At 45.7% G+C, this 25,008-nt stretch overlaps 2 protein-coding genes and 1 pseudogene across 3 annotated transcripts; all 3 read left to right on the top strand.

Annotated features, from left to right (window-relative positions):
• LOC8043478 (sulfotransferase ssu-1) lies at positions 1–24,512 on the top strand. 2 transcript variants are annotated; one of them, XM_040206771.3, is made up of 2 exons: positions 1–278; positions 23,360–24,512. In XM_040206771.3, exon 2 carries the CDS (start codon positions 23,380–23,382, stop codon positions 24,349–24,351), a length of 972 nt encoding a protein of 323 aa, XP_040062705.2. In that variant the 5' UTR covers positions 1–278; positions 23,360–23,379; the 3' UTR covers positions 24,352–24,512. The 2 variants fall into 2 exon arrangements, with proteins under 2 accessions (XP_040062705.2, XP_029830101.3); XM_029974241.3 differs by lacking the exon at positions 1–278 and adding an exon at positions 19,216–19,535.
• LOC121832874 lies at positions 3,077–5,619 on the top strand (annotated as a pseudogene).
• Positions 11,145–12,130, top strand: LOC8043477 (sulfotransferase ssu-1). Its single transcript, XM_002416333.5, has one exon. It carries the CDS (start codon positions 11,145–11,147, stop codon positions 12,096–12,098), a length of 954 nt encoding a protein of 317 aa, XP_002416378.4. The 3' UTR covers positions 12,099–12,130.
• Positions 24,513–25,008: the final 496 nt, after the last annotated feature.

The raw sequence follows: 25,008 nt of genomic DNA, 5'->3' as shown, positions 1-25,008 counted from the left end.
CATCCTCCTCGTTCTCTCCGGGTAAGACTCGCGCTGAAATAAATATATCTACGCGTTTGGCGGCCTTGCACCCTACCGCCGTCTCGACTGAAGTGGGTCACCAAGGTTTCCCCTTTCCACAGCTAGCCTCGGGAAATAATTTGCTCAGTTCGCTAGGCGATAGAGCGAAAGCTCGAAACGCTCGTGGAAAGAGGCAGGGCAAAAGACGTCAGCTCGTTTTCCTTTCAAGCAGGAAGCGCTTCCTGCCGCAAGAACGGGGCGTAGGGCACCATACGAAAGTGAGTATGAACCACAGTCCCACTTGTTTGTGTAGGTAGTGTTCATTGGCGGCCATAGCTGTGTGCTTAGCGGTCGTGCTGACAGCATGAGTTCCCCTATTGCACAATGAAAACTGTTCTTTATAGCAGGTGGTGACTTCCTTTACAAACAGCTCGTGCTGATGACGGCATGTCAATTTGCTATTTTTTTTTTTTTTTTACGTTCTTGAGTCCGAGTTTTGCTAACGTGCCGCGCGGGACAGGTACAACTGAACGAAGAGGGTAACGAGACAGAGGCTGGATTTTCGTAGCGATATTTCTAACGTTTTCCAGTGTTGCGAGAGAAAAAATAAACACAAAAAGGCAATAGATCATATGCGAAATGTAGAGCGCCATCTAGTAGGGCGCCGAGAACTACGTCCGCCATCTTGGTAGCGGCAAGAAACCGAAACCAGTGACCCGACCGGCAAAGATCCCGCGTAAACAAGCGACCGCGCTTCGTGCGAGCGAGAGATGCGATGCCAACGCGTTGCTGCGTTCCGCTGCGAATGCAGCGATAAACCTTCCATTCGCGCGTGACGTGAAAAGGGTTCACAAGTTTCCCTTATTTTTATTTGTTACTTGAGACGCATGCTTTTGACAAAAACAATCGGTGACAACGCGAAGAGCCATGCGGACGTAATCGCGCGGCGTGAAGCCATTTACACCTATTAAACTGGATCGTAATCTTTTCGCGAAGTTGTACCAAACTTGTTTCTGAACTTTTTTTATATAGTTTTTTTATGCGCGTTGCAGTGTCGGCTTGCGTTTTTCTTGATGCGCAAGTAGCTCAATGTTTGCGGATGAGGCTGTTAAGCGAGGCAAAAAGATTGGTTTTAATAATCTACACCACCAATCATCATTGAAGATACGCATGGTTAACAGTGAACAACGAAAGCTGAAAGCACCACAGAGCCCTCATTTTAATGTCATATATTAAAGAAAATAATTTGGAAAGCCAGAAAACAATCTCATTGCTTTGCAGCGGTGTTTATACACTTGATTTGGGGTCGGGAAACGACTTTTGTGAAACACCTCTAAAACTAAACAGAAGAGTTTGTTGATATAATGTTCTTGAATATTTAAAGCGCGGTCATGTGGAATAGAAAACACAACAGACACGGACGACGTGTCTGTTTGCTCAATACTCACCAGAGACGGAATTTTGCTGTCCTTTTTGTCGAACGCCACGTTCGACTTAGGTTCATCGCAACGGCTAAAACCTCCATGTCGGCGGCGGCGAAAACTTACACCTTGCGGACGTGGAATGGGGCGACACGAGCGGTGCCAACTTAATTTCACAACCTCCTGTTGTTGTCTTTTTTTTTTCTTTTTTTTCGCCGCCGAGGTAAAATTGTTGTTTAGTACAAAGGAGATCCCGGGGTAGAATAGACTCTTTCCGAAATTCAGTGCCATCTGGTGGTTTGTAAAGCAGTTTAGGTTTTGCCATATCAATGGCGGAAATGAACTTGTATCGGCACCGTCACTTTCGCGAGTACACGGCACGCGAGTAATTGTTCAGTGTGAATTCTTTCTCGATCACTTTCAGTTCGATGGTAACCAAGAACCTGCATTCAGAACAAAGCTTCAACCCACTCAGATGCCTCGAGAAAATTCTGTACACCAAAGTGCTTTAAAGCCGACTGTGTGCCGCCCACAGATTGACTGAATCTCAGTTATTAGAAATAAACGCTTACGTAGCTCTTGTGTTCCATTCCTACGTCGCGTCGTACTGACCCCCGAATGTACAGGCCTCGCAAGAGCCGCTTAGGAGCATCTTCAACGTCTTCCTTTATCAGTCACTAGAAGGCCGCCATTGGTATGGCACAGATGCCGTTCCACAGATGATGATAGTGATCAAAGTGGCCAGACTGAATTTTGGAAAGGGTCTATTGAGAAAGTCAGTTTGGTTATTCTTTCAATGTTGAACAAGTTAACAGCGCAATCCGTCAATTGTGCTTGAGGTGAAAGCTATCTGAAACCAATTTGAGCTCTTTGCAAAGCCGGAAAAGTATTGCCCGGGGCAGTTTCCTCTAAAAAAACACAAAGCTTTTCACCAAAAAAAAACTTTGAGTCGCATGTATTGGCGTGGAGCAGTCTACCGCTAAACAGTACGACTTCATGCGTATTCGCATCGAAAAAAAAAAAAAAGAATTAAAAGTGTCCTCAGAAATGAAAGGCATGACGACCTAGTCCTTTGTCCACGTTGTGTGCCCGGAAGTCGGAAAACAATAAAGATTCCGAATCGCACTTAGTGGCAGAACGTCCATGCCCTGGAAATGCTGAGAAACCGAAACTCAAGATACTTGACGCTACCAAGATGGCCGCGTGCTCAATGCTGCCAGACCACCAAACAGTTTCGCGTGTCGTCTATTCACGGCTTCATCGCTGTTCCCTGCAAATGAACTGCGGCGACAGCCGATGCTCTGCATCCTCTGCGGCACACAGATTACACAGAGTCACAGTGCTGTCATCGTGTCGCGATATGTCGAAGCCGCAAGTGGGCAGTGACGTTTAGATGACGTAGTACGATATCACGTACCGTAACCTCATAATGTCAGGTATGTAAAGCTCACGAAGTGTCACTTTTGAATCCTAACCGTCGCCCATTTCGCCCGCTCTTCACTCAAATGGCGGGCCCAAAAGAAAGTCGAGGAGTGCCGATACTCCAATCGGAAGCGTAGTGGCTTTAATACAACCTTTTTTGCTTCCTTTTTCTTGCCTTCTTCTTTAGAGAGCACGCTAATGTCATCGCTCGGTTTCCACTCGGATGCACTCAAAGGTTCGCGTTGGTGACCAATCGTAGCAGTGACGTAAGTATCCGAATCCCAACGATGCCCGGAGGAGATCGTAGCATATGTGGTTCGACATTAGTCAATCCAAGCCCGCGATAGTGATTGAACATTGCTAGCTCTTCGAGGTAGACGTTCTATGGCGCGTGGCAGGTGTAGGCACTGATATAGTGACCAAAGGAACGTAACGGATCAAATCTGAAAGAAAAAATGATTTCGTGGCTCTTCGTACAATTTGACGATGGACCGCAGCGGACCGCTACAAGCCGTCCAGGCCAATCCAGCGTTGTCGGCGTATCACGCGACCACGCGACCGTTGCCTTTCCCGAAGGTCACGTAACACACCTCACTGGATTGGCTCCGATGGCTCACAGCGCCCCCTACGGTTCATATAGTAAGGTGAAACGAAATATAAAACAATATGTTTGCTGCACATTGTCCTCGTGGGATGCAAAATGAAAGAAACCCCGAAGGTCGACTTTCGTTTCAAGTAAAAACTTCACAAACTGCAGTGGTCACAAAAGGATAAAACAGTGATGGTACAGGCGAGCTGCATATAGATTACCCTATTTTATTTATTTTTAGCCCAACTTACACCTTGGGATGGACAACGAAAAGAATCTAAAGTGGAAGAGAAGGGAACAGAAGTGACAGAGGGCATCTCGATCACACTTCAAAGTACTTATAGCTATAAGGCCGCGTCTTGCACTGACGTCACTTTCTCAGGCATAAGGGAGAAAGGGCGCGCGAGAGGGTATAGCTTCCGCTGCGTTAAGGCCACATTTTTCTGCGTCACTAAAGGAGGCCATCGTAGGCCACAGATTGGACACGACTACGGCGATAGCTTTCAGCTATGACTCGAGCTCTCATCTCATTGATTGGACTCGTGTTCCGGCCGAACGCTGCTGCAGCCCTCGTGTCTAATCTCCGGCCTGCGATGGCCTCCTTTGGTGACGCAGGAAAATTCGGCGCTTAGGACTTCTTATCTAGGAGGTGTTGGTAGCTTTCGCTGCGAGGCGCTTCTGGAGACCATCCTGTAAGGACCTTACCAGAAAGGGAGGGGAGGGACGCGGACTTCAAGGAAAGGGAGCGTGAGAGCGTAGCTTCTGCTGCGTTAACGAGGCGCTTCTGGCCACCAGAAGGAGGGGCGGACTGACGTCACGTGCAAGCCATGTGTACACCATACAAAAGACAGCCTGCAGACTCTTTAGGCATGTTTCTTCCATGCATGATGGCTCTCGTACGTTGGTCATACACAGCCCTTAGACATACTCGAGCATACATGTGTATGAAGCAAACATGCCCCGATCATGCATGAGACGTGTCTGCAGGTAATTTTGTCGTCATGCTTGCCATGAACATTGTATCTTTTACATGATGTACGAGCAGTGTGACTTCAGGTGGCAGACAAGCGGGCGCCATCAAACCTCTCCAGCAACCTTTTTTTTTTCAACTTGTGCCGTTCTTTTTACAGAAGGACAAATGAGTTCCACCGGAAAATCCGGACCAATCTACAGGGAAATTGAGGGTCTCTACCTCAGCTACTATTTCCCCGATGCGCACGTCCGTTCGACCCTTGCCTACAAGCCTCAGCCTGGAGACGTGTTCATCGTGAGCTACCCCAAGTGCGGAACCACATGGACTCAGAACTTAGTCTTGCACATCTTCAGCGGCGGGATTTCACCGAGAGACAGAGACGAATTCCAGGCAAAGACGCCCTTCTTGGAAGCCTCAGGGGCCGAATGCATCGCGTACATGCCACGACCGGGAGCCATGAAGACGCATCTTCCGTTCCACAAGCAACCATATTCGGATCAGGCTAAATACCTGTACGTCACCCGAAATCCCTACGACTGCTGTGTATCTTACTATTACCACACCAAAGCGTTTCCCGCCTACTTCTTCCAGGACGGCACGTTCGACGAGTTCTTCGACATGTTCATAGAAGGGAGATGCGAGTACGGTGACTACTTTGACCATCTTCTCTCCTGGTACGGGCATCGGCACGACCGCAACGTCCTTTTCTTGACGTACGAGGGTCTCAAGAGGGACACCGAAGGCTGGGTTCTGAAGATGGCAGACTTCCTGGGAAACGACTATGGCGAAAAGCTGCGAAGCGACCCTTTCTTGGCTGGGTCGATTGTGGAAGCTTCCGGAGTAGAGAATATGAAAAAGTTGTTCAACGAATCTTTGAAGTCAAGGAAGTATGCGCCACCACCTCCCACTGGCAAAGTCCAGAAGCGTGAGGAGGTCGGCGACGGAATTTTGAAAGACGTCCTAGAGAAGCCCATGACTGGAGACTTCGTACGCAAGGGCGTTGTAGGAGACTGGAGGAACCATTTTTCACGAGAACAAGTGGAGCGGATGAAGAGGTGGATTGCACTCAAGACTGCGGGTAGCGACGTCATGCAGCTATGGAAGGATGAGGACTTACCATAACGAAATGCTCTGGGAATATAACCACAAGAACATAAAAGTTCAGTGTTTTCTGTTTTACTTTTTATTAAATTTAGCATACTGTATTCGGAAAATATTTATTGTTTCTTTTTTTATGAATTTCTACATACAACTGTTCGACAGTTTGGTTTTGTTTTTCTGTCAGTGATTTGCATGGTATGTACATTCACAAAAACCCTTCCTTGTTTTTGTTTTATTTTTGGGAGCACAGGGCAATTAAGCTAGTTTCAGGCAGTGATGTCATGGGGGATCGGTGGCCGAAAGTGTTATAGTGAGACAGGTTAATGGGGCGATGCAACGCTTTTTGTACTTTGCGCAAATACCGCTTAGAACGGATCCCTGACGTCCAATGAGCTGTGAAACACTCGTATGTTTTTCATCATGCGCAATCGAAGTCTCAGAAAAAATTAAAGAAAAACGAGCAGCGTCCCTTCAATTCGCAACCAGAACACGCGGTCACGTGATCTGGAGCCGATTATATGCCGCCAATGTTCATCATAGCCACGCGCTGGGGTTGGCTAAACTGACTTTAGGGTTGGCAAGGCACACGGCATTGGCTGAGTTCCAGACATTGGTTCGATTAGACACGGGCTACTACCCCAAATGCTTCTCAAGCTATCGATTATCAAGAGCCCGAATCGAGTGCCCACGCAATGCTCGGGTCCAATTTATGAACAGCATTCAGATATCGTCACTAGGCGGTACTGCGACCGCCCAGCTACGACATCAAGTTTTGCGAAGGGGAGATTGAATGAAACCGCTCGCTTTTGTCCTTTAAATTACACTGCAACAAAGGAGTTCCTTGGTCAGTGGCGTTGCCTGCGAGTATCCTTGAGTCCCACTAGTGCCAGTAAGCTCGTGTAAGGTGAAAAACATTCCAAGTCAATATCGTTGAACCGCCCCTTTAAGAATCCAGACGAAGCTCCGCCTCCAGAACTAGCTCGTTGCCTTCCGCAGTGCTTTGACTGCGAATGGGACGAAGTGTTTTCAAGGGCAAAAAGCTCGTGCTCGAGACGGAGCACCTACTCGGTTCTATAATCTGCCACCGTCTAGTGCACCGCAGCAGTCGGTGACAGGTTAAAAGTGAAGTGGAAGTTCCTCCCATCCTCTTTCCACTTTAAGAGAGCGAACTCTGGAAAGGAGGCGACCTTTTCTCCAGCGTTTTCTCTGCTAAAGAGGGAAAAGGTGGGATGAGCTTGCACTTCACGCTTAACCTGTCACTTGTCACCAACTCGTACCGTAGTGTGGTCGTCTAATCACTACTGCGTGATGTACGTTTAGACCCCAGGCTTGCAGTGGTACTCAACTGCCTAAATTTCTCTCTACTGGAGTCACTAGAGCTGCAGCCTTCTCGAAGCAGCGTCTCAGCTAAGACAGGGTTACGGTGTAGACAAGGTGAAAGAAAGCACTGCATGCCAAAGTTAGCGCACAAGCGGAGTGGCTTCTCAACTCGAGTCCTCTCGCGCGCACCAGGCTTGGCATGCCGACTTTCTTTCACCCAGTCTCATAAGACGCTCTTTCAAGTGAGCCGGCCCAGACGACCATTCGGGATTGCTGTAACCTCCTCCTGTGTAAACAAATCACACGACAGATTTTAGCGTAAAAACTGAGCATATAGTACTCCGTTCTCCGTATGTCCCATGTGTTTGTTTGAGACCTAGCCTAACCTTTTCGTCCTCTCTTCGAACGACACTCGGCCTTCTCCTCCTTGTTCTCTCCTCCCTCGAGCCATGTCCTGAAGCGCTGTGACTTGTGCGCACACGAATTGCACCGATCGTCGGAACGAAACTGGGTCTCCCAGCCTCCCCCGTGCGAGGACAAGGACGAGAGATAATTTGTTTATATCCTTACATAGATAAAGCGAAATGATCGTCTAATGAGAGGGTACACGACGGAAGGCAGCAGGTCGCTTCGGCGTCGTCAGACTGGAAGCATCTGCGTCTGCAAAGAGCGAGGCACAACACCATATACGACAGTGAGTATATATACGCTTTTGCTGTTTACAAACATCGATTGCGTCCCAAGCTACTTCCGGTCGCTCAGTCTTTGCAAGCCTGTTGAGCTTGCTTATGTCACAAGCATTACCGCTACATGAACAGAAAATTTGGAGATTTAACGAGGGCCTTCGGCTGTACAATTCAACGTCTTCAAAAAGGCGATTTGGTTTACGAGAATGTTCGAAACATGTTAACAGATCACGCGCTTCTTCGTTCCTTTGGCGTTCCCCAGGAGAATTGGTGGTTAAGCGTTTCATCGAGATTTCAAGCAGCGGTGTTAGGGTGGGCTTGGCTAATTCTTTTTACGAACCGGAACTTCTCTGGGACGTCAAAAACTGAAGCACTGCCTGGTGGCGTTTATCAAAAAAGGGTCAATAGACCTTTCCGAAACTCGCCTTTTGCGCTCTGCCTTCTTTGTCTGCTGGGCTGTGGAACGCCTTTTGGGCATGCTCTGTAGCTCTCGCCCGCATACGTCCACGGCTCAGCGACGCGACATAGTTCGCCCGAGCTGATAAGCGCTGAAAAGGGCGATAAATAGCAGTCCCACTGGTTCGTTCATTCTTGCTCTCAATAGCCGTGTTTTTTTGTTTGTTCTTTTTCTAAATCTTCAGTTTTTTTGCCCCCACAAAATCGTCCTGTCTCTAAACTTTCCAAACCGCGTAGCGCATTTGACTCAAGCATACCTGGATGTAAAAAATAATGAATGAGCAGCAAACCTGATTTTCGCCGAAAAACATTAAAATTTAAAGAGACTTTCTTTTATGTATTTTTTTACATTATTTATTTATTTAATTGGAAATGTTGCCAGACACCTCGACGGCGTCCAAGGCAAGAATGGGCACGGTACAGCATGTACACTGTACAATGTAGACAAACAAAGAATAACATAATGTCAATGAGCTTAGGCGTCATGACAACGCGAAGTGACACGCGCATACTTACATTGAAGAAAGACTAAAGCAACACTCGAAGGCTCGAGACACAGACATGCAATATTATTCTATGGCATTAAATGATTTGTAACTGCCACGGCAAAGCAAGGAGTTGTGAGCTGATTTACCATGCTTAATGATAAAATATTCCATTCGTGAATAGTGCGAGGTACGAAGGAATATTTAAAAGAGTCTTTTTTTTAGATTCTGGCACTATAATGGTTCTCTCTTACTTGTCGTGTGTCTGCCTGAATGTATTGTATTGCATGTAATTTTCGAATGTAAATTTAACACTGCCATTCACTATGTTGTCAAGAAACTTAAAGGCCGACGACCAGATACGAGATTCTGCAAGGCAGAAGATCGTCCTCACGCTGGGGGAGGAGGAAACAGGCAACGGTTGACAGGGTAGAAGGGGGCAGAGAAGCGGGGGAAAAGTGGAAAGCGCGAACTGTTTGTCGGTCTTTACTTTTTCTGCGTGTTTTGAGTTTAGGTATGCTTGACACCTTGTGCAGTGGAGAGAGGGAAGTCAGCCTGTCGTAACGGTTATAAACAAAACGCAGCTTTTTGTGTTTTGTTATTTGTTTTACTTGCTCTATGTTTTTTTGCTGTCTAGGTGTCCCACGCCAAGTCCGCATGTTCTAATATGGGCCCAATTATAGTTGTGTATGCCGTTAACTTTCTTTTGGGTATGCAGTAGGTTAAGTTTCTTCTTAAAACCAAAGTTTCTGCGACGCTCTGGCAACTATGTAGTTTACGTGCGCGTTTCACGTGAGATCTGACGCAATGACAGCACCAAGGTACGGTCCTATACTGTCTAACAGCTTTCAACGGAACACCATTCACGCAGTATGAAAAAAGCTTAGGATTTTTTTTATTTTCTGGTTATAGTCATCTACATATACTTTTATAGTTCAGAGCCATTTGCCAATTACAACACCAGTCGTAAATAGAAGCAAGAGAGTTGCTCAGTACTTCTCGGTCTTCAACACAAACCTATCTCTGAAAACAAGGCACAATCATCCGCGAAAAATCGGCACTGACCAAATCATTTATAAGTACCAAAAATAACAATGGGCCGAGTACAGAGCCTTGCGGCACCCCTGATAAACCTGGAACTGTGGGGGATGAAACATCAGCTACGTGAACAAATTGTTCGCGTTGAGATAACTAACAGTCCAACCAAAACAAAACTTTATCGCTATTGGGCAAGTGTCTTAGCTTATCAGGCAGTTATGAAATGCGTCCACGGTCAGTGCTGCGGTCTCATGATGACGAGCACGCCTGCGAATGCAGCCTAAGGTATGGACTGGCACCTCATATACAGGGTGTTTTTTGTATTTATAGATGCATTAAATAAAAAAAATAGAAATAAGAGTTGCATTAGGATACATTGAATTTTCGGATTAGCTTACCCGACTGGGCGACCACTAGAAACGAGGTTATTTGTGCAGTTAGGCGTCTAATTAACGGAGATATTTTAATTCACTTTTTAATTATTGACTTTCGATGGCATATTGCATTTCTGAAATTGACGTCCAACCTTCAGGCTTTACGCTCAAACCGCAAGCTGTAATGAAGGCTTTACGCTCAAACCGCAAGCTGTAATGAACATGTAAGCATTTGGGCGCTACCGACCAAATTATTTTAGTTCCGCTGGCTTCCTCAAACCGAAACGTATTTAGAAAAGAACGACGGTGACGTCACTATCTCCGTCCTCGCGTAGCGTCACTGTAAAGATGTCGCCTGTATTCTTATAATTAGGGCTTAGGGCTATACGGTCAGGGGACTCTCACCGCTTTTTGCGGGGATTGTTCATGTCCCCGTTCTTTTGGTGACGAGGTTGTGAGCGGACACCCAGACAGAAGGACTCGACAAATGATTGAAGCATTGTTTATTTCTTTGTTGACAGACAGACGTGTTAGTGATCCACGGGGGGCATTATCCGGGGAGATAACGTCCCTTTGATCTAACATGAGTGCCAATTTGTAAGGCGATATCTCTGCGGCATAGTAAACGTGCGTTTTAATCTCTGTGTCTGTAATCTGTTCACGAAGTTTCCCTGGTTTCCTTTTCATACAATCAGCTTCAGTTCAAAGTCAGCCGTTGTCCTGTCGTGTTCGTTTCTTGTTCTTTGTTCGTGTTTACTGAGGCTGTATCTAATCATGTTTAAATAAGCGAGTATCGGTTTGCACTTGACGCCGTAGGAGGCATCATAGCCGTTGTTGATCTAAGGGATTCACGCAGTGCGCCTCAGCGGAGGCACGCGGGTCTCAGCGAGCTTTCGATGTTCATAAACTCCCTCTATTTTGCTGTGGGACGCAATCAAGAATCGAAGAAGCGCTCACTCATTTCCTTTACCGTCTCATTGGTCGGCGGCAAGCGACGTCATCCTATCTTATCTGTTGAGTTGATTGCCACGCGACATACAGACACAGCGGACGAGGGAGCCCTGTCGTTGTTTGTTGTTTCATTTGTTGCGGACGCAGCGTAAAGAAAAGTTTGGGTCGATTGCAGGCCTTTACTTTTTCGGAGCCAAGGACATATAACGACCCATTAAAACTTGCTCTGGTGTAGCTGGCAGTTAGGTATACGCTCAGCGCAATCCAGTTTCTTCTATCGCTATTTTTATTTTTTTAACCTGTACCGGTCACTGTCGCAGGAGGACAGATGAATTCCAACGGAAAACCCGCCCAAGTATTCCGAGACGTCGAAGGCTTGTACCTCGGCTTCTCTTTCCGCGACGAACACGTCCGCTCGGCCCTGGCCTACAAGCCCAAGCCCCGAGACGTCTTCGTGGTGAGCTACCCCAAGTGCGGAACCACGTGGACGCAGAACTTGCTTTTCCACATCTTCAGCGGCGGGATTTCGCCGAGAGACAAAGACGAGTTCAATTCGAGGACTCCCTTCTTGGAGTACGCGGGAGTCGAGTGCGTCGCCAACATGTCAGAACTGGCAGCCATCAAGACGCATCTTCCATTCCACAAGCAGCCTTATTCGGACCAGGCCAAGTACGTGTACGTCACTCGGAATCCTTACGACTGCTGTGTGTCCTTCTACTACCACACCAAGGGGTTTCCCGCCTACTTCTTCGAGGACGGTACGTTCGACGAGTTTTTCGACATGTTCGTAGAAGGGAGATGCGAGTACGGTGACTATTTTGACCATCTTCTCTCCTGGTACGAACATCGGCACGACCGCAACGTCCTCTTCTTGACGTACGAGGATCTCAAGAGGGACACCGAAGGCTGGGTTCTGAAGATGGCTGACTTCCTGGGAGACGAGTACGGCGAAATGCTGCGAAGCAACCCTTTCTTAGCTAAGTCGATCGTGGAAGCGTCTGGAGTAGACACTATGAAGAGGTTGTTCAACGAAGCGTTCAGGTCCAAGAGAGAAATTTCACCACTTCCCTGTGAAGTCCAGAAACCTGCGGGTGTGAGCAACGGGATGGTGGAAAACGCCCTCCAGAAGCCCATGACCGGAGACTTCGTACGCAAGGGCGTCGTCGGAGACTGGAGGAATCATTTTTCTCAGAACCAGGTGTACAGGATGAAGAGGTGGATTGCGCTCAGGACTGAAGGTAGTGACGTCATGGAGCTCTGGAGAGACGAGGACTTACCATAAGGCCTAAGAGTGGCGACCTGACCGCAAGGACTTTAAGGACTGTTTTTTGTAGATATAGTTTTGCAGTTATTTCGCACCTCTAAGCGTCTATAGCTTCCTATTCGTTGCGATGAAATTTTCCCTCTGTATCTTGCCAGAAGTAAAATCGTTACAAAATTATCCTGGGTGGTGTGCTAAATGACACATGGTTCATGCAAATATATATACACATTGTGTATCCCAAAAACTGAACCCTGACTGTTTTGGTTTTTCGTCTTTGTGTTCTTCGTGTTGGGTAAAAAAGATCAAAACGGAAATGGGATTGTCAAGACCCATTCCAAAACAGAAATGGGATGGTTATTCGCAGTTTGGCGCAAATATTGCACTAGACCTGATCGTGAATAAGTTGGAAGTGAAGACAATTGAAGCAAGAACTGAAAATAACCCTAGCACACTCTTAAAAAAAAAAAAGGATGTAAAAGGGTGTATCGTTACACCCATTGTCCCATATAATACACCCCCAAACTTCAATTCGACGTACAGCGCCCTACAGTCGAACAGACGGCCCGAAATCTTACGAGAGGCTTGATAGCCGTGTGGTACAACTTTTTAAAATAGCTAATGTACGTTTTACTGACTATAAAAAAAATAATCGGGGTTTTCTTGGCCCTACTGCAAAAACTCGGTGTTTTCTTTATGTGGTCTTTGATACGTACTTTAGCTATTTTAATAAGTTGTGCCACACGACTATCAAGCCCCTCGAAAAATTTGGGGCCTTTTGTTCGACTATAGGGCTCTGTACGTCGAAGTGAAGTTTTGGGGTGTATTATATGGGACAAAGGGTGTAACGATACACCCTTTTTTCTTGAGAGTGCAGGTTGTTGAAGATTTTTGTTGGTTTTAGGTTATACCGTGCTCCTTTCCGTGTCATCTGCGGGGGAGAGAGTGAACTTTCTTATCAAGTAGAGGCATTCTTCGTAGAGCCGACAGGTGTAACGGTGCGCATTTGTAAAAATATGACGGCTAAACGCCGTTCCAGAAGAGCTGACAGCTGCAATATATGTTCGGGCGTTTCGTCCGTATACTATCTCTGTTTGGGGAAGGTAAAGGGCAGAGCCTCCTACATAACCTTCACTATGCATGCCATAGGAAGAGGCCAGGCAAATGGGGCTTGTGGTTTCCGTGTGGTGGCACTCGTGGTCCAGCTATGCCGCGAAAATTGTGCTCCGCTTCGCAGGAAGCAGAGTCCGAGCACTAGAGACCTTAAGGCATCGGCATAAATATATAAATTCGTCGCCTCCGGTGAATGTTCAAATTTCACTTGGTATCTGCATTTGCGGTAATAAGGACTGGAGCCGAGAAGGTAATACCCGAGAATATACTAAATCAGCAGGCTCTGTCTATTACGTCTTTTGAAAATTTTGGGACCAGCCGAAAGCTTATGATTACTTCTTTGTAAACTAGTTTTTACAATATTAGTTGGGTTTTGATAGATTTTCATGTAATGAAAACAAGTGATATTTTATTAACTCTTTATAAATTGTACCCCCTGCTAAAATACTTCGCAGCGATGCCGGCCTTTTTGTAACGAAAATAACATCTACAGAAATCTCGGCAAGAATATGTGCCTGCTATGACAAGAAGTATGAAAACGTAAGGTTGCTCGCTTTTCGCTCCAAAAGGCAAGCTGTTTATTAGAAAATAATCTAAGACTATGTCAATGTGAAAAAAAAAAGCGCTGCATGTTGCGAATATGCAGCGAATAGAAATAGCATCTCGCCAGGAGGGGTTCACTGCGCCGTTGACGACGCCTATTTATTGAAACTAAATAATTTAAATGAAAGGATGGCGTCTACTTTGGTACAGAGTTGGTCTCTGTTGATGACTTGAAGCCACCTTGCTCGCTCAAGTCGGTCAGAGGGTATTTCCTGGTGTGATACGGGGTTATTAAGAGATGACCCGTATTTGTTTGCACCGCAAAAAGGTACGCAGCAACTCACGCCTGAAATAGAACCTCAGTATTAGTACCTATAAATATTCACCCTTTCAGGTTACATGACAGCCATAAAATTGCTGCGTTTTTACATTCGGCGCGCTAAACATTTTACTTTGGAGACAAACGGGAGTTACTGTAGTGTAACATGATGTTCCAAAGTCACGTCACGTCACCATGTCATGTGACGTCATATTCACGCGACACCGTGGCATATGACATCCCTATGGGCTTATTAGTTATAATGGCTGGGGCCATATACGTGTAACGCTGGAAATTGTCGAACAGAATAACCTGTCGGTTTGCTTATTGATTTTGGCTTTATTTATTTATTTATTTGAAAATACTGCCAGTCACAAGAGGGACCTTAGCAAGAATTGAACACAAAATACAAGAAGATTGCATGCATCATATTTGGCACTCCAAGGTAAAAATATACACATAAATGCTATTGAACAGTGCCTCGGAAGGGAACAAAATCAGACCTCATGTCTATAACAAACTTACACAATAAAAAAATTAAAAAAAAAACAGCCGGAACAGCCTTGGTTATACAAAAGAAAAAAGAAAGGTAATCTTACATCACTCATCCCTGTGTGACAAAGCACCTAGATGTGCTAGGGGTTGGGTTATTGTGGCGCTGCTAGTGATGGAATGAACAAGTTTGTTCCATTCTCTGAAGACTAAAAAGGGGGGGGGGGGGGGAGAGTACCGGAAACAGTTGTTTTTAAAGGAATATTCAGGCAAGGTTGTGACGTGTCTATGCCTGGCTTCTCTAGTATTAAAAAAAAAATACTTAGATTTATAAATTTTAAAGGCATTTTGAAGAAGAAAGTACAAGACTTTCAGCTTAAGTTTTTCAGCTCTGCTAGCTAAGGTTAAAAGACCTGCTTTTATCAAAGAAGTTCAGTTGGTGAGTCCCTCCCGCCTGTATTTATTGTATATATATTCTAACTGCCCTACGTTGTATTTTCTCCGGTTTAGATATGTTCGCCTTTGTATGAGGGAACCAAAGAATATTAGCGTATTCTAGTGTGGGGCCGAACTAGGCTAGTGTAAGCCAGGAGTTTTTGTGGCTGTCGTGGCTTGTGCTGGCAACATTGGCGACATGACAATTCAAAGGTAAATCTGAGGCGGTCATGAACACGTTACTGCTAAAATGTAACAGCGTTACAGTTACAGTTGCAAAATCGAAAGAGCAACTTATTACAGTTACTTCGCTAAAGTAACGCCGTTACTTCGTCGTTACTTTACAAAAATATTATAAAACATTAAAAGGAACTCATACCATTTCCATAATGCATTATGCGGTTCACGGTAGTGAATCTTATGTCTTGAGAAACTAAGATTTTTCCAGTAGTTTGTATAACGTGTTTGGTTCTTCCTATTTAAATTTTTACAGTGAATAGCTCCCTGAACAAGATCATCATTTAAGACAGTATTGGGGTAAATCCACTGTATGATAAAGCATTTATTATTTTTTCTTCTTTGGCAAAATTACAGGCAGGTTTATGTCTTCAAAATATTAAGCTAGCACATACTTGCTGATGATCCATAAAAATTTTAAAGTAAGCGCGACCACCGTAAGGTATTCACGAATACAACAACACGTGTCTAGATCTCGGATATATATCCAATCATGATTCGAGTTTACAATCGGTCAATTCTAATTTCAGATTCCTTTGGTAAAACAAAATAACGCGGAAACAAAAAAAATCGTGCGAGTGTGAAGTCAATAATATTAAAAGTCATACCTAGCAATCATCTTTGTATAGATGTTTTCTTATGCCACTCCAATCTACTGTTCGGTCAAATCGTTTTCTACTGCGTGCACACAATCTTTCATGAAACACGAAGCTTATCTTGAAGACATGGAGAGCAATGTCGCGGCAACGTTCCTCCGTTAAACCCGCTGAACATGGCAGCGATGCAGAAGATCGAGGTACAAACGACCACTGCGTGTAAGATTCTAAACGGCTCGCTCCCTCCGCCGGGCGAAGAAAGGAAAAATGCTTTAGAGATGCCGCGCTTTGTTACATCTGCGTGTGCTGTGGGTGATGCACCATGCACGGTGTGTACGGACACAAACGTCCCCATCATCCTAAATCCCCTTCATGTTTGAAAAGTAGCGCAAGGTGCGTCGATGCACGAGGTACGTGCAACGTGCAGCCCTTGGGTAGATCATGGCGGCACAGCGCAGCACTGAGCTAGATCAACGTTGATCTAGATTTCAGACGCCATGTTCTTCCTAGATGTGGCGCGCGGCACGTGTCTCGAGCATTTCTACAAAAATGAATGGCGCCACTTCTCCCAGGATAGAGGGACTTTACATCATCCCAATTGGCGGTACTGAAGCCCCTTCATGTTTGAAAAGTAGCGCAAGGTGCGTCGATGCACGAGGCACGTGCAACGTGCAGCCCTTGGGAAGATCATGGCGGCACAGCGCGGCACTGTGCTAGATTTCAGACGCCATGTCCTTCCCAGAAGTGGCACGCGGCACGTGTCTCGAGCGTTTCTACAACAATGAATGGCGCCACTTTTCCCAGGATAGAGGGGCTTTAGGCGGGACCAAGCAAGGTCACCCAAAATTTAGTTTATCTTTATTTTTATTCTTTTCTCCTCGTGTTCCAGACGGTTTCTGCGGCAGTATTTGCTCTGCCCTTTCCGTATCAGGACTTGGGACTCTGTCACGAGTTGGGAGACGATTTGTTTGTCGTGTTTGCAATAATTTGGCACATAAATCGGAAAAGTAACTGTAACGACGTTATACTCTACATTTACTTTCGAAAAATAGTAATCCTGTTACATATACAAGTTTTCTTCCACTATGCAGTAACGAGTTACAGTTACAAGTTACTGAAAAAACTAACTAGTTACCGGTAACGCGTTACTAGAAACTAGTTACTGCCCAAGACTGATCTGAGGTGATTATTAGACCCAAATATTTACACTGATTAACCCGTGAAAGTGTAAATTCATCGAGGCCGTACAAAATTTCATGGGAAAATGGCGGCCGATGGATTTCTTATAAATACACGGCGCTCTATACCACCAGTTACCGAAAACGGGCGAAAATGGGCGCCATTTTTCCCATTGAGAAGTTCAGAAAAGTTCAGAGGCTTTTGAATAAGATAACGGTCAATGCTGAAGCTTTGGCATCCGGTCCAGACTAGCTCTAGCGCTACAGTTGGGCGTAGAGTGCCACATGAAGGCACCCTAGTTGGGCGGAGTATAAGCATTCGCTAATGCAATATATTATATTTATAACTATTTTTTTATTTTTTAGAGGGAAAGGGGGGGGGGGATTCTTTATATATGCAAGAGGAACGAAGGGAAGACCCGGATGGACGCCTTGACCGCGTCTGTCGCTCCAAGTTCTCTTGTTTTCTTCGCAATTTCCTCCACTTCTTTACTCTCAGACTTAATTAGAGCTGACGCATTCAATGACGGCAATCCCCTGGTCATCGGGACACCATTACTTGGCGATAAGCTGCACAAATAAGAACCGAAAGTGCAGAATATTATCGGAGGACATCTGTATCGCGCACGGGATCGGGGGCAAGGCAATTGCGGCTGCAATGTCTTCGAAATCTATCGCTTTCCAAATGACCTCCGGCGGCAATGGGTTGCGTCTGTAAACCGAAAAAGGCTTTTCCTCGACGCCATCCACTCGGGTATGCTCGGAACATTTTGTGAACAGTATACCTTCGATGAACATGCACGCTCGCGGTGCGTGCAAGTTTTCTCGTGAGGATTGCTGTCTCAGCTTGCAATTTTCCGTAACTTAATTTTTATTAACACTGATATTTTCCAGGGATCACATTGACTCAATTTTATCATCTACAGCGCTTAGTTGAAGGCTCATTTCCGCAGCCGGATGCGGCTGGAAATTGGCGAAAAGTTAGTTCTACCGGTTTTTCGGAATCGCGATCTCCTGCGCGATACTAGAAAGCCGTGAACTTATGTTGACCGCCACAACGCGAACTGGATTTTTCTTATATTGAAAATTAGTACACGATGTAGCCGTAAAGAAAAAAGTTATATTGTTGAAACGTGCTCATGTATCGATTTCGAATCGTTGAAGCATAGATCGACTTGCGCCGTCAATGGGCCCATCTCGACTTTGCTGTTTTCAGTTCTCGAAAAAGGACACACTCCTTGACACGGGATCCTCAAATAAAACTTTCATAAACATGTTTAAGCCAAAGGGAGCTGCCTTCGATTGTTTCCTGTAATGTACTCATTTCGGGCGTCTTTTTTTTTCTCTCTCTTTTTTTCATATGGTATGGTAATTAGGAAAATATGGTAATCCGCAAAACACAAATGCAACGTATATGTAACGATATGTTCCTTTTTTTTTTTAACTGTAACGGGAACGAGTTTCCTTTTCACGTATGGAACTTGCAGCGCGAACGCGTTCTAAAAAAATCAGAAGGAACGAGAAACGAGCTTTCGTTCCTCTTTTTGAGGAACATGTACTTATAACGCTGTCGCACGTAATGCTTGCATGGGGCATAAAGCAGCAATGCAGTGTTCGGTCATGCACGAGCCACGCCCGTTTGCAAAAGGTGTGTCAGCATCTATCTACGTGCGATAACAAAACGCCTGAAAAAAAAAATGAAAATAAAGAAAAATAAACGAAAGAAAAATGTGGCTCGCGCTTTCAGCGTCCCGTCAAGGCGATAAGAAAGATTTTTCTCGTAATCTTCTGGTTCTCGTTATTTTCTTTCACAAATTTCTATCCACCAATAAATTTCTGCTAGCTTAGCGTGCGCGAGCAACACGAAAAATGCGCGACAGATAAATATTCAATTTCGCTCGCGCTGCCGAAACTTTAAGCGCCTTCACCAACGTCATCAGAAGTGAACCCACGCATCGCCGCTTGCGTCGGCATCGTTGCCAGCGCCTCTCATAGCGTCTCATGAACAACACCACCTAGATAAGCAGAAGGCTTACTGTCATCACAGACAGATCGATCGAGGCCCGAGATTGGGCACGAGTGCTGCGTCAGTGTTCGGCCGGGGCTCGTGTCCAATCAGGGCGTCGTAGGTCGGACTCGGGCCCAATAGCCGAGTTCGCCCGATCCGGCTGTGATGACGTTACATGAAGGGAGAGGAGGCGATGTGGAGGCTTTGATTAGTCAAAACAAGCGCGACGCTAGCACGAGGCGACGCCAAGACGGACGGGTCTGCCCCTTTGCGGCGTCCCTCGGCGATCTTCGGCGTGTTTGCCGCTTGGGGCGCGTCGGAAGTCCACCGACGATGACGTCATCAGCAGGCCTTGTCTTCTAGAGGAACGGTTCGGTTTTGTCTGTCGTGAGGCCTCTGCGCTGTCCCAGCGCTGCGATAAAGAGGGGAGTGAAAATAGGTCAGGCATTAAAGCGTCCGGAACAACTTTCGCCGCGGGTTGTAAGAGGTTTTGGGCGACGCACATTTCGGCAGGAAGGTCATCCATCTCCTTCTTCGGTGAGTACAAGAGCGCGGCGGAACAATTGCTTTCCGGTGTTTGTCGAGTGGACGATTTCGAAGACAGTCTTCTGGGAGCGGTGTATATGTAGTGCGTACTATCGCGGACACTATTGAGCTATAATACGGCAGCCGTGGCTGTTCCGTACGCCCAGCGCCACAAAGCGGGCGCAAAGCAGACGCCGCCACAGCACTTTTCGATGTTTGCTTCCAGGGCTTTTGTGGGTAACCTTTTCGGTACGGCGATTCCCCGACTCGCGGAAGCGAGCCAGCCAAACAACCGACAAAAAGGGGTCACACCGAGCTAAGCTAAGCATAATCGTTGCCGATGATTGTATACATATCTCGGTAGATTACTTTTATTAATCGGACGGACGCCTGTTCATGGTTTTTTCTTGTGTCAGAACTGCTGTGCTAATTGTGTTTCGCTCAAAATGTCCCCTTCGTTGGAAGTTTGGCTGACTGGTTTCCACGAGTCAGGGAATCTCCGCACCGAAAGACGCACCCACAAAGGACTGTGAAGCAAACATCGGCAAGTGTTGTAACGGCGTTTTCTTTCTTTCTTTCTTTTTTTTTTTTTTCCTTTTTGTGCACGACGACAAGGGGAGAGTGATATCGGAACCTAGCAGAGCAATTTCGCCGCACGCGGTAGGTGCGGTGTTTGAGTGCCCGTGATATGCGGCGCTGGGGATGCGAAGCTGCCACGGCTGCCGTGTTATAGCTCCCCTCTTTAGTTTGCTTGAGTTTCTGTTCAGCTGAGTCACCAAAATATGCTATTATGTGCGTACCGCCAAGCGAAACATCGGCTTTCTGTGAACAATTACATCATGTCCTAAGTAGCCTGGTCTTGGAGCTTCCTTTGTCTCCTTTATTTCTATAGGGCGATTTTAATTTTCCGAAAATAAATTGGCTAGGGTCCTGCCACACCGTCAGTGCAACGTCAGCCGAATGCTTATCTTTTGTAAACCTGCGCTTAGACTTTAACACAGCTTGTGAATCAACCTACCAGATCTGGTCGTATATCAGCTAACATACTAGACCTAATTCTTACTACAGCGCCAGATCTTGTTCACTCACCTTCATATTTCCCTGGCACAAGTGACCACTGCTTCATGCATTTTTTTTTATAACCGGGCGCATTTCTCGTAAAGGTACTAAGGTCAAAACAATTAGAAACCACAAAAGAGCAGATTATTTACATATTAAAACCGAGCTTGAACTATTCATTGATGAATATATGCCCGAGTTTTCTGAGCGCACTGTAGGATATGTAATTGAAATTTATTCAGAGAAAAAGTCATGTCGTTAATTCCCAAATACATACCACTTCGTTTCATCCCCGATAAACAACGTTCAAATTGGTTTACCAACGCCCTAACAAAGTTCCTAAGAAAGAGCGATTTTTTTTTTTTGTTTGGCGAAACGCACTGATAATACTATTCGGTGGTGCGCATATCAAGATAGTCTGTACGCTTATCGCACCGCTATCAAAGAGACCAAGCACACTTTCCTTTACAATACGCTTCCCTTGATTTTTTCTTGTAATCCTTCGAAGTTTGGAAGATTATAAAACCTACACTAAAAGACGCCATATCTCTTGTAGATTCGGATTTGCAGGTCATGCGTAGTGAAGAATGTTGCTCAGTGCTAAACGACGTCGTTTCGAAGTCATTTTCTGACCCTTCTAGTATTGTGCCTCAAGTATATTGTCGACATTTTTTTTTTTCCAATGAACCCGATGGTTATTGCTTCTGTAGGAATTATGCATCTAATACAGAATCTGAAACGTTCCTCTTCTTGTAGCACGAATGGAATTAATTCGAAGTTCTTAAAAAACACTGAGGTTTACTTGTCTACATTTGTCACAAATATTTATGCAGTCTATTCAGTGTAGTCTGGTAACGCACAGTCTCCTCTTAATTACATACCTATTTCGCTAACTAGCATCCCTTGTAAACTTTTGGAGCATGTAATATATTCAAACATGGTGTCATTTCTCAAGTCTAACTCATTTTTTATACCCTTTCAGCACAGCTTTTGTAAACACAACTCTTGGCGAAACGCAACTACTCTGTTTTGTCCATTACGTAATCTGAGGCCTCGATCATGGATCATCATTTTGCTGCGTTTTCCTCGACTTCGCAAAAGATTTTGATAAGGTACCCCATCATTTATTGCTTCTTAAACTCGGCACTCTATAAATTTTAACCTTAATATTCTGAAATGGCTTGAATGCTTTTTAACCAACCGCACCCAATTTGCAACAACGACTCATCTTTTTCTGTCGTAAAATCTGGCGTCCCTCAAGGTTCTGTTCTGGGTCCCTTATTGTTTTTAATATATATTAACGATCTTCCCGACTGCATTTACTCTTCGATACAGTTGTTTGCTGGTGACTCTGTTCTTTACCGCGAAATAATCAACTAATCTGATAATCATCTCCTTCAATCTGACCTGACAACATTGCTAATTTGTGTAACAAATGGCTGATGCCCTCAAACATAAGCAAGTGCAAGAGAATGACTATCTCACGCCTTTCTAATGCCTCTGAAACCTGGGACTACAAGATTATTGGCACCTCATTGGAGCATGTCACATCCAAGTCGACTACGTCATTAACAAGGCAAATCGCACCCTCGGCTAGTTGCGTCGTAATTTTGCCCAAGTCCCCTCCTCTCTCATGCTACGTTTATATCAGACACTAATCCGCCCAAAGCTAGGATATGCGTCAAGTATATGAGACCCGGCTCAACGTACTCTCCTTAATGCAATTGAATCTGTCCAGAATCGATCAGCGCACTTTATTTTATCTAACTATTTCAGTCTTGCTAGCGTTTCGTTAATGAAATCTAATCTTGGACTTCCTGATCTATTAATTCGAACAAACATTTCGCGTCTCTCTCTATTTCATAAAATTTTCTTTCATAACCCATCTTTGAAACAAGAACTTATTTCGCAGCCTACATACCTCTCATTCCGCGTGCCATCACCACTTCAAAGTTGCCATTCCTCGCTGCCGCACAAATATGTTTTTGGATTCTTTCATCCCCAAAACCAGCTCGGGGTGGAGCCGGCTTCCCCCTTTCATTGCCTCCATTGAAGATTCGTCATCATCTACATCCGCCAAAACCGATTATTTTTCAAATCCTGCACTTTTTTAATGTTTGTGTTTTTACTGCATTTTGTACCACCGTTGATGTATTTACTCCATGTACCCACCCGCTCTGTAATGCCCCATGCATGGGCCCTGAGGGTGTTCCAAAGAGATAGTATCCACGATAGTACTATGTGCTTTTTGCTTGCTTGGCGAAGCCCGGCTAAATCGTTGTAACTCCGATGACGATACGACGCGTGCGCAAGGGCGCCTGGGGAGTATTGTTATGGGACTTACCGGAACGATATACTAAAACTCCCTAATAGACCATTTCAATAGCCACCAATTCTGCGCGCTGTAGTCTTTGTCTGTTGGGCTGTGGACCGTGCTTTGAGCGTGCGCAATAGCTTTGTACCGTCAAATATCGTACGCCGCTCGCGCTTATTCGCGGGTTGAGTATACATCGACTGCCTAGGAAAGACATCTAGTCGTACGAGCACCCCGACGGAGTGGCGGGGAAGTAACGATGTTTAAAAAGAACGGGAAAAAAGGGTATTAAGCATGACAAAACCCCCGAGACTGCAGGTAAAAACGACACATACACTGAAAGACCCCTTGATACCTTTTAGTGTATGTTCCGTTTAGGGAAAGGGGAAGGGGGGGGGCGCTGAAGCGTGCATACTGACACGTATACGCACGCCACTAATCTCCACATCTATTTTATCTTTAGCGCCCCAAAATTGGACCGTCATGACTACTCAAGACAGGGCGCATCCAGTTATCGAACGGGACCGTGTCTACAGAGAGATCGAGGGGCTCTACCTCAGCTACTACTTGCCCGACAAGAGCGTCCTGTCAGCCCTCGCCTACAAGCCGAAGCCAGGGGATGTGTTCGTCGTGAGCTACCCGAAGTGCGGCACCACCTGGATGCAGTTCATCCTTTTCAACATCTTCAGCGGCGGTGTTCCTCCCAAGAGCAAGGCCGAGTTCCGGCTGAAGACACCCTTCCTCGAGTGTACGGGTGTCGAGTGCGTGGCCAGGATGCCCGGACCGGGAGCCATCAAGACTCATCTCCCGTTCCACAAGCAGCCTTACTCGAGAGACGCCAAATACTTTTACATCACCAGGAACCCTTATGATTGTTGTGTCTCCTACTACCACCACAAGAAGATCTTGCCGGCCTACTTCTTCGAAGACGGCACCTTCGACGAGTTTTTCGAAACGTTTGTGGAAGGGAAGGGAGAGTACGGCGACTACTTCGACCACCTGCTCTCCTGGTACGAACATCGTGGCGAGCCCAATGTCTTCTTCCTGACTTACGAAGATCTCACGAGGGACACCAGGTCTTGGATCGTCAAGATGGCCGATTTTATCGGAAAAGAGTACGGCGAACGAGTGAGAGCAGATCCGGGTCTGGTTGAGCTCATTCGGAAGATGTCAAGCATAGAGCACATGAAGAACGTGCTCAACGATGCTTTTAAGACGCCATCACAAGACGTGTCACTTCCCTCCGATGAGACGCCTGAAAAGCTAAGTTTCGAAGAGTTCATGCAATACATGGTCAACAAACCAATGACCGGAGACTTTGTGCGCAAGGGTGTGATTGGAGACTGGAGAAGCTACTTTTCGCAGGAACAGGTCAAACGAATGAAAGATCGCATTGCTCTGAAAACAGCGGGCAGCGATGTGATGGCATTGTGGAAGGACGTGGACCTCCCGTGACGGGAGTGGGCTGTCATATTTTCCCGATTTCCTTCTGAGTATCTCGTTGTAATCTAATTATGCGGTGATTAATTGATTATGTGATTTCTGTGTACACACACATTCCAACGCCGCCTGATGAGCAATTAAAACGTACTCAAGATGTCTGTTTTTCATCCGTACCAGTTTGAAGTTCTCGTATGATTGTTTCTGGTCTTACGTTTTCTCTCGCAATGTAAGAGTGCAATATCTGTTGCGAAACTGGCAACTTTTACCAGGTGTTTTCTAGAACTTCCACGGCTTCGTCTTTAGACCGCCAGGTGCTGTGAACATCTGATTCGCTCGAGGAAGCTGGCGAGCGAACCTGCCACCAATGCTTTCTGTTCTAGGCGCTAGGTGCATGTTGATTTCGCTAGAGTCGCCAATCCGGAAAAAAGGTAAGTGAATGGCTGCCTATAAAACGATACCAGAGAATCTAACCATTTGCACTTCAGGGAACATGACGCTATTGGCGATGAGATGTTTCGGTGGCGTTACCACGCGGGCGCTAGCGAGTGTGATTCGAGCAGACGATGCGCCATGTAATTGCACGGAGTAGTTATGTCAGTTCGCTTCTATATTAATTGATAACTCAATTTATTTTAAAGAACGTGTATGGCATGTTTAGGAGTTTTTTTC

The sequence above is a fragment of the Ixodes scapularis genome, unplaced genomic scaffold (genome assembly GCF_016920785.2).
Source record: "Ixodes scapularis isolate PalLabHiFi unplaced genomic scaffold, ASM1692078v2 PGA_scaffold10__122_contigs__length_95168666, whole genome shotgun sequence".
NCBI lineage: Eukaryota > Metazoa > Arthropoda > Arachnida > Ixodida > Ixodidae > Ixodes > Ixodes scapularis.
This window is presented reverse-complemented; position numbering and strand designations above follow the sequence as displayed.

What these genes read in the sequence shown, in the direction of transcription:
- LOC8043477 (XM_002416333.5), top strand. Translation starts at nt 11,145, where the DNA reads ATGAATTCCAACGGAAAACCCGCCCAAGTATTCCGAGACGTCGAAGGC.
- LOC8043478 (XM_040206771.3), top strand. Translation starts at nt 23,380, where the DNA reads ATGACTACTCAAGACAGGGCGCATCCAGTTATCGAACGGGACCGTGTC.